The sequence below is a fragment of the Trachurus japonicus genome, chromosome 5, assembly GCF_045865225.1.
Source record: "Trachurus japonicus isolate A0001 chromosome 5, Traja_1.0".
Lineage (NCBI taxonomy): Eukaryota > Metazoa > Chordata > Actinopteri > Carangiformes > Carangidae > Trachurus > Trachurus japonicus.
Genome location: NC_140911.1, coordinates 27041294 through 27054344, shown reverse-complemented (window position 1 = coordinate 27054344; position 13051 = coordinate 27041294). Strand labels below are relative to the sequence as shown.

The 13051-nt window shown below is 38.3% G+C and overlaps 1 protein-coding gene across 5 annotated transcripts in view; it reads right to left on the bottom strand.

Moving 5' to 3' along the window:
• Window positions 1-13051, bottom strand: part of anks1ab (ankyrin repeat and sterile alpha motif domain containing 1Ab) — a 42955-nt gene that overhangs the window by 26645 nt on the left and 3259 nt on the right. For all 5 annotated transcript variants that reach the window (XR_015035858.1, XM_085777082.1, XM_085777079.1 and 2 more), the window contains exon 2: window positions 457-529. Coding sequence is in view for 4 of the 5 variants with exons in the window: in XM_085777082.1 (XP_085633208.1) it covers window positions 457-529 (73 nt within the window). In the remaining variant the exon portion in view is untranslated. The remainder of the gene's footprint in view (window positions 1-456; window positions 530-13051) is intronic.

Below are 13051 nucleotides of genomic sequence, written 5' to 3'. Positions count from 1 at the left end.
AATTTAGAATTAGATTTCCCTTAAAGTGGAGACCTTGTGTGTAACAAATAACAACAATGATGTGCCAAGCAAATGTCGGCTTTGATTTATGTGACTTATAAGGACAAGGAAACCCCTGTCCATCTTACCTGAAGGTGTGTTTTTACACTGAATATAGAAGCTGTGATAAAAGCTGTTGTTGCTCATAAATGTAATCTGCTACAGGGTGTAAAGTGTTTGGTTGCTGCTAACGTGACATATAATTCTCATCCAAAAAACTCTATGGGACTATCATCCATGCAGCACCGAAGCAATTAAAAGCTTTATAAATTATTAATGAATAAGACTCACTCAATTCCCAAGACACAGTTGTCATTTTGCATTAACCAACCGATAAATTCTGCACCACATAGTCATACCTCTGGAAAGAAATTGAGGTCTATGATCATGTTAACAGAACAGGGGGTGAAGTATTACCTGAGCTTGGTGTGGGCTGTTTGTTTTTGGATGATTCAAAGCCTGCTCCGATCAAGCTCATGATCTTCTCAATCTGTTAAAGACAATAAGCATGAAACGCAGGTGTTAAATCACCTCCAGATATAGAATCAAGAAAAAAAATGGATATCTCACATTGATTTATTTTTAGTAGGTACAAACACTTTTCATAAATGTTAAACATGCATTAAACCCTTTTTAAGTTTTTTTTTTTTTTTTTTTTTTACAGCTTTAAAGGTCCGGTGTGTAAAATGGGGGGGAAATTGTGATATCTAGCGTTCAGATTCTAGATCGCAGTGCTCACTCGCTCACTGTATTTCAGGAGCATGAAGCGATGAGGTGAAAATCTAAACAATTTTACGATATGTCTGCTGTTGTCCTGCTCTTTCTTCTTTCCTTCTGCCTTCTTCTTCAGTGGTTTATTTATGAATGTGAAACGTGCTCTCTGGCTGGCTGGATTTTCCGTTTGGGCTGCCGTAAAGATGCAAGACGGCAACATTCTCTAAAGCAAGACCCTTGCTATACTGTATGTATATATAAAAGAATAATTATAAGGCTACAAAAACCAAACAAATTTCATTTTATAGCGATTATACACTCATAGGTAGAATATTCAGTTTGCCAATAAGCCTTACCAATTATTACACACTGGACCTGGAACAAGAACAGTGAAATAATGGCACAGGGTGAGGAGTTGGGACAAGAGAGCCGCTGGGAGTGTTGGGAAGGAGGCGGGCTGCCCTGCAATGATGGATTAGGAGCAACAGTCCAACGTGGACAGCAATTCAATGACTAACCCACCACTCAGCAAAAACACAGGAGGGTGAGGGTGAGATGAATTACAAACTAGAAGCTTTTGTGACTCCAAATTATGGAGGCCTGTAGGAAGTCCTGTAGCCAAGTCCAGACAGCACAAACAGACCCACAGGAGATTCAGATCTGTTGCTGACTGCTTCTTAGTAAGTATTTGATTACCCTCTCAGACCTGTATTACTCAGGTCTCACAGAATAAAGCAAGAGCTTACTGCAAGGTTAAGTGAGCACAATGCTGCATGCAGGAGATTACAGAGCAACTCCGAGAAGAGTTGTTTAGGGGCTTAGAGCCAAAAATGTTTATTTAAGTAGTCTCTGACTTTCCAGGAGAGCCAAAATACATTTCCAGGTTTCTTGTTTGCTTTTGTTTATTTTGCTGGATAACTCAATAGTAGCTCGAGCTGCAACAAAGCGCGTTCCGTGCCAAATGCAGAGTGTGTGGTACCGAGAGCAGATACAGAAAATGAAAGTAGGACAAGTTATGAATATTGTTAATTTTGATTTTATTTGTTAACAGGACCGCACCAGTCTGATACACTGGCTCGCTATCTGCCCCAAAGGTTAGTGCTCGACAGCATTTTATCAAATCCAAATCCAGCTGTAAATCCACTTTTCAAAATCTAATCCTTTCAAATCCCTAATGGAATCTCATTAAATTCTCATCATTTGCAAGTAACTTAAGTTATAAATCACGACAAGACAACAATTCAATTAAGATCTCTGATCACCTGTTGCTGGGCCAGACTAGTTTGGTCAGAGCAACAAACCTAATAGACATAAACAAGATTCACAACCAGCCTCAGGGGAGAAGTCTGCCAATGTTACCAAAATACTTTGTACTGTAAATGAGGCGACAGATACCTGATACTGACCTGGAGAAGTGGATCAGGTATGTTAAAATCAAGGGACTAACAAAACTAAATGGTGTACTTGAAAAACGGCAGTCCAAATGAAGCAGCACATTCTAACTTTTAGTTTGCAGTATAGGTAAACAAAAAATGTCCTGCATTTCCCTCAATGCAGCTGGACTGTGTCTGTCATTAGCCTCACTGTAGGTTTTTAAACTCCCCATCTTCTGTGTCTTTGCCAGCGTCATGATGAAACTCAGTGTTTCTACCACACAGTCATGGCAGGCCACCGGCTCTGTGTTTAGTGCCATAGCAAGGTCTTGCCTCAGGTTACCTTATGTGAAAATGATTCCTCTAAGTTTCACACAGATGGACCCTCAAGAGGTAACAGAGTCATTTTTGGAAATGAAATGTTTGAATAAGTGCATTTTTGTATAAAACAACAGCCTGGAAACAGAATGGGACCACTTACAGCAGGTGTGGGATGAGTTGTTACGCTGATCTGTCTCATTTCTTCTATTAAACATTCAAATACAACGATTGTATTTCAGCCGTTTTCATTCATCTCCCCGGTAGTATACATTTCACTCTGAGGCGCCCAATGTCATATTACCTTCAATATAAACACACACAGTAGCGTATTTATGAGTCATCATATTCCAACTCGAGGAAATAGACTGGGACTTATCATATATCCGGCATACTTGAATAATAATCAGACTCATCGCTGGTTAACTGTAAGCAATTTGTCTACCGAGTGCCACGCAGAGTGCTGACACCTCATGCTTCAAGGACAACAGGCCCTGATGCACAGAATAAATGTACCATTCACCTCATTATAAAGAGAGCACACTAATAGTGGGGTATTTGATATTCTTTCACTACTGCAGAAGAGTGTACCTCCAAGCATGTTTTGACAACTTTCAACAAGGCAATTAGCAGACAGGGGTCACCTACAATTTTTTGTGCAAACTGCTGCAAATCAGGCTGGGGACTAAATTTAGAATCACTAGAGTAGTCTATTCACAATCAGCAATGAAAATTTTGTGAGCTTGAAAAGCTGATTCTGCTTTCACTGGTGACACCAGAGACACAGCCAGGCTTATTTGATGTAATATTTAGTGTTTGAAAAAGCCCTATGCACTTCGCTAGTGGCATCAACACTGTAGAAAAGCCTTGATTCATTTGGAAGTCAGGCACGTGGGACGCATGGCATATGCCTCCAGCAATACAGACCTCACATTACTCTTTGAATTAACCCAGTTACATTCTATATCACACACACACACAGACAGACAGACACACACACGGACTGCATTACATCTAAGCTTAAGTGCACCTTTATTAAAACCTGTCATCAAAATGCTACTTCTAAGGAAACCAGCGTCATCATAGTTTAAGTGCTGGAATATTTCATAACATCGTGCACATACAGCATCCACTTCATATAACTGGCAATACGCTCAGCGATGAGTTGGGGTGGAAATATATTATACACGTCACTTTCTCCAGGTTACAGTTTGTTTTTGAATCTTCTGTGCTCCTCTGTAAACCTGAAGCTTTTTCTGAACTCCAAAAGAACGACATGTATGCTTTTTACAGTAGTGCAAAAGGTACGGTGTTTCTGCCGTGACCCATGCCCTAAATTAAAATGTAATTGATATAAGCAGGGATGCTCGATAATTGATGCCAATACCAAAAACCGATAAGAAAGGCTAAGATGTAGTGAGTAAAGATGAATTTAATTAAATTATTTTATTTAATCACAACAAAAACAGTTATGACTCTTCAAAAATCAACATTTGCTGTTGTTTCAAATCAACTTGGGGGGCAAACGGACTGAAAATGTGTGAAATCAATGAAATTTTGGCTATAGTAATCTGCAAAACTGTCATTATCGGACTTATCTGTGTATTGTTGCTGATAATTATGATAGTTATATATAGTTATTGTGCATCCCTAATAAAAGTGATAAAGTTTGGGATTTCGGTACACAGCTGACTGTCCTAAAATGTTTAACATTCCAATTGGATTTTTAATACCCAGATCCTTTAACAACAGGAAGACTATTACACAACACAATAAGCAATCTGCGCTGAATTACTGAATTATCCTGTATGCTAATGGGAGGCCGCTACCCTTGTAACCACTTGTCATTTACACAGTGTCATTATACTGTATCTATTAGTCGTATGACCAACGGTTATACAGTTTGAAAAAGCCAGATCATCTAGAAGTCATCAGCATATCTGTTTTCTTTAAGAGCACAAGGTAATTGCACTTGAACTATTGAATATAATTTCCTAATTCAAAGGAGAAGGTTGTTATATTTAAAACCTGAAAAAGTCAAAACACGACAGAGAAACGCTGAAATGCTGTTGAAGATTTTTTTTTTTTACATCACAAAAAAATGTATCAAACTATATGGTAGACTACTGTGTCCCACCTAATTACTAATAAACACAAAAAACAATCTGCAATAGTCCTGCCTTTATGATTATGACAGGTGAATCATACCATTCGGGTTACAGCGGATTACAATGTTCAGTTTCTCTTAAAACCTAAGAATAGTGTTAAATCAATTTTGGATTGTAGCAGTGTTAATGTGTGTATGCCTTTACAGTGAGAGGTATTTCTAATATCTAGTCTCAGATAGTCGCTACTATAAACATCTCACTGCATTACTTTACATTAGGAATGCACTGACAAAACCAACTGGTTGTACAAAATAACAATTCCATGTACATTTACAAAGTGTTCATGAAACTGACTTAACATCGAGCTTCTCCTAATTGGACATGTATTAAAAAGGAAAAGGTTCAGTTAGTCTGACCTGAAAGCGAGCTCTCAGTGGGAATTCATTTGACACCAAAATGCCTCCAGTGAATGTCTGCGAGCAGAATGAAAATAATCAACCAAGATCTATTCACACAGAAATGTAATTGATAGTCCAGTTATGAAGCACATGGGACTCTGAGTGGACTGTATCATTAAATTAGTGGTGCTCAACTCTGAGTGATGGCACTACATCCTGAAGTGATTTACATGTTAATGTAGGTTGATCTGCTCTTCAGTTCCTGCACACGCTGCAAAAATACCCATTCATGTCACGCTTTCAAGCTCAAATCTTGCAATGAAAAGTTTAAGGTAAAATCACTTCATTTTATTCCAATGCAAATCATGGGGGTAAAATTATTTTTTTGATTAACTGCCTCTAGATATCATTACTTATTCTTCCCGAACTCAAAACAGGTGAAAATACTTTGGAAATAGGCTGCTCTCCCTTTTGAGAATTATAACGTTTTAAATGTAAATTACTGACTGAAGTTATGATTGAAATGAGTCCACTCTTCACCTATTAGTGCAGAGATTGAAAGTCTTCCAGCGTCTCTCTGTTCTCATTTTTGTCCAGAAGCTTGATACTAGTTCTGCTGAAAAGTGTCTTGATGCAATTTAAGAGGTTAACATGACAGTCTACACTGGTGAGATGGTTTCAGAGTTTACTGGAGATCAGGGTTAGGGTTAGCAAAAACCAAAAAGCAGACCTGACCTTAGATGGGTAATGGGTTCACACTTTGTAGAACAACTTGATGGACTACAAAGTTGGGCCCAACTTAAATTACTACTGATCTTGGGTTTCTGATTTTGATTGGACCCAACAGGACCCAAGAAAGATTAAATGAGCAACATGGGCTGCATCTTTTTCCAGGGAATCAAAGTAAAACAGACTGCTGAGTTGAATCAATGGGGCTCTAACATGTCAGAGACTGTGCTTGTTACTTTTAAGAAAGCCCCATATTGGACGGGAGTTAGCCAGTTTTTCCCTGAGTCAGTCAGCCTCAGTAAGGTCCTCCACAGTCCTTATTATGCCTCCGCTCATTATGTGCATCACTGCCCCTGAAGAATATACAGGATACGTACATAATGTGGCAATGTTCGAAGAGATAAAAACTTAAATACTAAAGATAAGCAAGAAATTGAATATTTTAATATAATTATAATTTGTTGGAATCAAAAATCAATCGTAATCGTGAGATAGTAAAAGATTCCCACACCTAATAGATTGCTGTCTCTCTACTTGAAAGCAAACTGATGGTATTTTTCAATTGTAAAATATACACCACTCAATACAATTCATACAAAGAGAACACGACTAGGTCAAAACCTAGCAGGTGGATGGCCAAATCTTGTGAATCATCCATTCCGTGTTAAATAAATCCAAAAAGTGTTCCTTCTCAGGGGTTGCTTGATCACATTGTCCCCGGGAATGTGTGGATTCAGTTTTATTTACTTGTCAAATGATTACCCAGAGAGGTGGAGTCTTTCTATCTACCTCTCTCTGTTTTATATGTAGAGTTGGTCATGGCATTAGTAGGGAAGGAGCCTCATTACTGATGACTTGCGACTCTCCTACTCCCTCTGCTCACTGTGTATAAGCTTTGGTTGTTCCTCAGCCTTCTTTAGTAATAATGATACATGCAATTAAAGTAGTTTATTTGCCATAATGGAAGCGATGCTCAGTCTGTCGGAAGCACTCCTTTGTTTCCAAGACACTTACAACGCAGTTCCAGAGTAGCCAGGAATCATCGGCAGCTCGGTAGACTGTAGCTCAGCACTCTGTTGAGCAGTAGTGGAAATACCATCACTCAGTCAGCCAGTCAGTCACTCAGTAAGCCAATTAGTCAGGAAAATTCACGGTTATAGGTTGGCCCTATTGTTGGGCTCCAGCCATAAAGACACTAATTTACTGAATCAAAATCTTCATACACATTTTGTGTTTTTGATTTTTTTTAAAAAATACCCATACATCATTATCAGAATTTATAAACACTCTTAATATTGATATTCATCAGTATTAGCATCAAAAATCCAGTATAGGTTGAGCTACATTATTTAGACAAGCCATAAATTAGGGCGACGAAATGCCTCATTTCAGCATTCAGCCTCTTAAAACATGAGCATGTAAGGACATTGACAAAGGCAAATTAAACATGTCATGCAACATGTTCTTTGCTGTTTGATATAATAAGAAAACTTGCATGGTTCTCATTTTCCCTAACTAAGAGAGAACATATTCTATTCATACTTGGCATCTTGGATACACCGAATGTGTTGCAACTGAGTGACATGCAGATGGCAAACTACCAATTACAATCATTCTTGAACAGTTTATCAACGCAAATGGCACAGAGGAGAGATCAAGACTGATGGTGCCAACATAATCAAATTGTATATAATACAATATTCTTATCTTCAGTGTATATTTCTTCAGTCAGAAATGAAGAAGCGACTACATGTTATCGTTTTGTTAACAGTACGAGACATGAGCTGTCAATCATTCTGTGAATTTGGAACACCACCTGCAAATTTGCAGTGGAGAAAAAAAAACTGTTTACTTTCTCTTTTTTGTTTTACAAGATCTTCCTGGAGCTGTCTCACCATGATAATCTGAGTCTAGCTGTGAGCTGCTTCTCAAATCCATATAGAGTGCATTGTAGGGTAAAAGTGTTCACCAATAAACCAGAGAAAATGTAGGAAATTTAGCATAAACACTGACAAAGCTGAGAACACGGAATTTTGTCATGTTTCCAACGTTAAAATCCTTCCCTTAAAACCTAGTCGCCAGTATGTAAATGGGCCACAGGAGGTATCTTATAAGGGATATGTAATTTCAATTTACATCAACAATAATCTCTTCTCTCTGCATAATGGAAATGCTATGTATTTTTAATCCTGCTTCTGATCTTTTTTTTGCACGTCATTGCCTCTCCGTCTCTCATTTTGTCCAGTCAACAACATGCTAGCTAATAAGATAGAGACAATAAGACAGAGTACAGTATTGTCAATGGAGTCAATGTCTCCTGCGCATAAATAATGGCTGTGAGCCCAAACAGAACAGATAATGGAAATGATGGCTGGATATAATGAACTAGCCAGACAGGCTGCCTGCTTCACTGGTGCTGGTCTAGAAACAGAATTACCGCCTCAGTATCATCATCAATATAAGGACAGATGGGCCAGTAGCTCCCATATTTCCATCCAGCAGTGCTCATGATTTAGATTGTTTTTCATAATTATTGACAGAAACGATTCAGCATTAATAAAACCCACCGAGAATGGTAACAGTAAAGTCAGGATGGTCTGCATGGTGTACTATAAATGTGGCGACTCGTAGGTAAACGTGAGGTTCTAGCGATGCCAGTCCTACTGTTACTTTGTTGAGGTTTTACCATGTAGTTTTACTAAACCCATCTTGTCAGGCAGCGCTGGGAGTTAATGTCAGATAATGTCAGATTATCATAAATTTTATTCCCCTATGTGTATATTTTCACCTGTTCAAAAAGAGACCTCCATTCTACATGTGACTATAACGGATGGGAGCGTATAGATTTACGTCTTTAAAAGCTCTTGATCAACTTCATTTTTTTTTTCTTTTGCATTAACAGCTGAAAAATGATCGATAATCAATTGGTTGATTTGAAATGAAAATAATCTAAGACAATTTTGATAATTGATTTATGGTTTCAGTAGAAATAGTCAACCAGTGACAAATCTCATTTAAGTACCCAGCCCTACACCCAAGACACCTTGTTCAGGTGGATAATTTGCATGTGGGGAGCACTGTAATTAATGGCTAATTTCCAGCCATGATATGTCTTGTAAAAATACAGTAGAGGTATGTGGACTGATTTCACAATCCAAATCTTCATCAAACTTCTCAGCATGTAGGCTGCGAGCTTGTAGGTTGCATCCTGTAGTCACAGGGATTTTGAATTTTTTTGTGACAGACAGAAGCAGAAAAGGAGGTGAATGCTAGATGCAAAAGAAGCCCAATGGCAGGTTTATACTGACGTCCTACAACCCTGCTCTGAAAGTCTCTATCTCATGTTACTGCAAAGGGTGATTTCCAAATGTGAAATGATCTTTTATTATTAGTAAAAGGTTGGTTTGACTTTCAAAAGAAGCCGCTGCTATGTTTGTCATAAAAATGAATATGTTACATACCTCAAACATACAGCAATCGTCATATTGCTATTTTCAAACTAGCAGACCTGCATTCTTAAAAGCACACAACAGGTTTTGAATAGGTGGAGCTCCTGCATGTGTGCAATAGCCCCATTAAACAGCAAACTGGATGCAGCATTGGGTCTCCTATGTCACACCTGGTGAAAAGTGTTACAGGCAATGTGACAGGTGGAATAGGACTGTACCTCTTTTCACCCAGCCCCCACCAACATTACCGCTAATCTCATATTCATGTACCACATCTGTCTAACCAGATCTTGTGATGTGTTCACTCTGCCGTAGCTCTCTCTATAAATTATAAACCAGCTTACACATACATTGAAAACAGTCCATTTTTAACAACTGGCATTACCAACATGAAAATGTTTTGTATTTTCAGTTCTTTTTTTTTCCATTTACACTGTGGCTAATTCAATTCATACGCTGAAAACTAATTCTGGTCTACAAATCATGTTAGGAGCAATATAAAATATGTTTTCACTCTATCAGTTTAAAAATGATTATACCTCACAGGTGTATAAAAAATAATAAACATTTAAAAACAATTGGTATAGACATAAGATCACATAATAACAACAGGGTATTTTCATTAGAGGTCCCAAACTACTTATGTTATGTAAAACCACAGCCATTAGTAAGTGAGGAGGCATAAAAAGACACATACTGTAGCACTTAAAAAGCTTGCATGTGTAATGACCTCGGAAATACAGCTGGGAAATTTAGAGTACACACACGAACGAATCCACTCAAGCATTTGTAACATGTGGTTGTGTTAACCTTTGCCTTATGAGTATTGAACAGATGTAGTGAAGAAGACATCAATCACTTTAATCATACATGCCATTTCTATTATTAGTATGATGTGAAATGGTGACTGAAATGCAAGTTTCTTATATAATAAGGTTATGGTGGTGACATGTAAGAATGTAAGAATTCCCCTTGAAACTCTTCAACGTGCAGACAAGTGGTGTAAGGAGTGTGGCTGTACCTTGCATTTATGGGTCCACTTTGTGGTCTAGCAGTGATTCTTATTTTCTGTAGATAACTGGCCAAATGACAAGAGGGGGACGATGAATTGCTCCATGGAGTCTAAAATGCAGTTGAACAGGAGAAACAATGACATTTTCCAAAATGTCAGATACTGACAATAGCCTTTTTAAATCAAAGACAAAAACGGAAGATGGCTTCTAGATAATCTTTTGTGGTGGAGTACATTGATAATGTCCACGAGAAGGACTTTGTTACGAAGCACTTTTAATAATTACTATTATCATCCTCGATAACTTTAATGAGGATGATGATAATGGGGCTTCCTCATTTAAATTATCATGATCATCATAATTAGCATCATTAATAGCATTTGGACCATGTGTAGTGTTGCTTTTACTAAACACAGCATAATTGATTTTCTGTTTAATGATTACCATTAACCCTTCCATGCTCAAACCAGTGAATACTCCTACAGCTGAAGAAAATACCTTGCTAAGGTGAAGATACTGTAGGACAGCACTTCGAAGCCACTCATTCGATAGGTTCATCTCCAGAAAATGAATCAACATAATTTTCTTTTATTTGGCAAAAATGCCCAATAAATGTTAGGCACTGGCAGAGCTTCAAAAATTTGAATTCGTGGCTGTTCTTGCTCTGGCATTAGGCTTATAGCAGATTAAATCTCTAACGTTATTGAATCGTGAAAGGAGGCTGAAAAAAACATGTCGTCTGTTCTGATGATACAAGTCAGCAGTAAACTCAAGCAGGTGGAAGCCTCCTTTCATATTTAGCTATAGCTACTAGACGGGATTTGGCTAAGGTAACTGGGCTAATATTAACTAAAATTATAAGATACAAACTTGAATTTAACTAAACACTTAACTTGAAAAGCAGTTGTAACGCTGACAGATAACTGCTCCGACGTTGTCCTCGCCGGTGTTACCGGCTTAACTGTCGTCTATTTAGCTGACCGTGCTAACTTACCGGTAGCTAACTGACAGTTGAAAGCTGTTCTTCCTCCCGTTACGTAATGTTTCGCGTTTCTCCAGCCGCTCTCATTGGCTCCTCCCTGTTGCCCTTATTTGGTATTCCGGGACTTCAGCTGACAAAAATAGATACAGGGCGTGTGCAAGTGTGTCCCATTCGTTAATATAATACATCCATGGTCCCATTTCTCCAACGACCAAAAGCATGCTTGATATGCACTTTACCCAAAGATAGCCTACTCCATTTACCTTTACCCACACTTCCAGAAAGACCGCACCGGGTCCGGAGCGGTATTTGGCCAAGTAGCCTACTATAAATCCCACAATGCACCAGCTGGTGAAGTCTGCCGTCACCGGGAGAAACACAAAGCCACGTCTGGGAAACACCATTGAATAAATTTCAATAAAAAATAATTTTACTTTCTATCTCATAATTATGACTTTTTTCCACTTCATTTCATATACTTTTATCTTTTCAGTTTCAGTTTTGTTGTCTTTAGGCTTTGTTTATTTTACATCTGATCAATCAATTTTTGCCCTGTTATCACTTATGAATTTTCTCTATTGATTATAGCCTAACTTATGTGAATATTTTCATCACGCTCCGTTTAATCCCATGTGTTTTTCTTTCTTTCTTTTCTAGTTTTTTTTTTTTTACTTACGGAGCTTACGCATACAAGTAGCCTAGGTGATCCAGTAGGGTAGATATTCAGAAAAGAAAATTGAATTTGAGCCCACTGTGGGCTCAAATTAGTGTAGTAACTCAAATCAGACGATGTGGCCCAAACTTTGTGCCAAACTTTGTGCAACAATTAATTTTTAATTCCTTTATATGTTTGTCTGCTTGTCTGTCACATCATCCCAGTAAACTTCCAAACAAGGCAATTAATTTACTTGGACTTAGACTGACCCAGTGATTATTTGTGTGATTACTTAAAGTTATTGTTACTGGTGGAAGAAATTCTAATGGGCAGTTTGACACTTTGATCGTACCTATATTAAAAAAGTAATGCAGAAAGAGCATCCACTTATACACTCCAGTCAGGTGTCAAAAGAATGATTCACTAATCCAACAAAGGCTGACAGGAGAGGTAGAGGACACTATAACGCACCCTCATAAATCACGCAGCAATGCTCAAATATAACCACCTACAGTGCAGACAGAGAGTGAAATTAGTGTGTTTCCACTGAACATTTTCCTTTTATATTGGCCACTGACACTTGCAGATGGCTTAACATTTAGGCCACACATGTTTCTTCAGTGTTAAGTATCCTATAGTTCAGAGAGACAGCTGTTAGAAATAAAAACGGTCTCACAACACTGCCTGCATCTTCTCTTTGTTTAGGTAAAAGTTTGAATAGAAATCCAAGTGTTTTCCCTACAGTAGGACCCAAAAATGGTCAGTAGCTACGTAAGCTGCCAGATATAATACAATTTAAACGAGACTACTGTGGGGTTTAAAGGTTACACTTCAAATAATAATTTCCTTTTTCTAATAATAACATCCGAATACCAATGTTTGTATTCAGTATGTTGGCTCTCGGCGAGTGTGTGCATAAGAGTGTGTTTATGTATCCGACTTTAAGCTCAGCCTCCCCCTGAGCCTCATGTGTCGCTTTAATGTTGATGTCGGTGCTTGATCGCTTCGTGAGATGTACACACAAGCCAGAGTCTTTTTTTTTTTTTTTTTTTTGCCCTCCCCCATACACACACACACCCATATCCCGAACCCAAACAAATCCCTTGAAATCTGGAAGAAAAAGCAGACACTCGGGAGCAGCTGCAAAACAGGATGCCCTTGAGAACAGGACACTCCACCCAACATGGCCTGAATAAACATTTCTGTCAGAGGGCAGAGGGGTGGAGCAGAGAGCAGGCACAGTACAGGGAGGAATGACAAAGAGAGGGGTGCG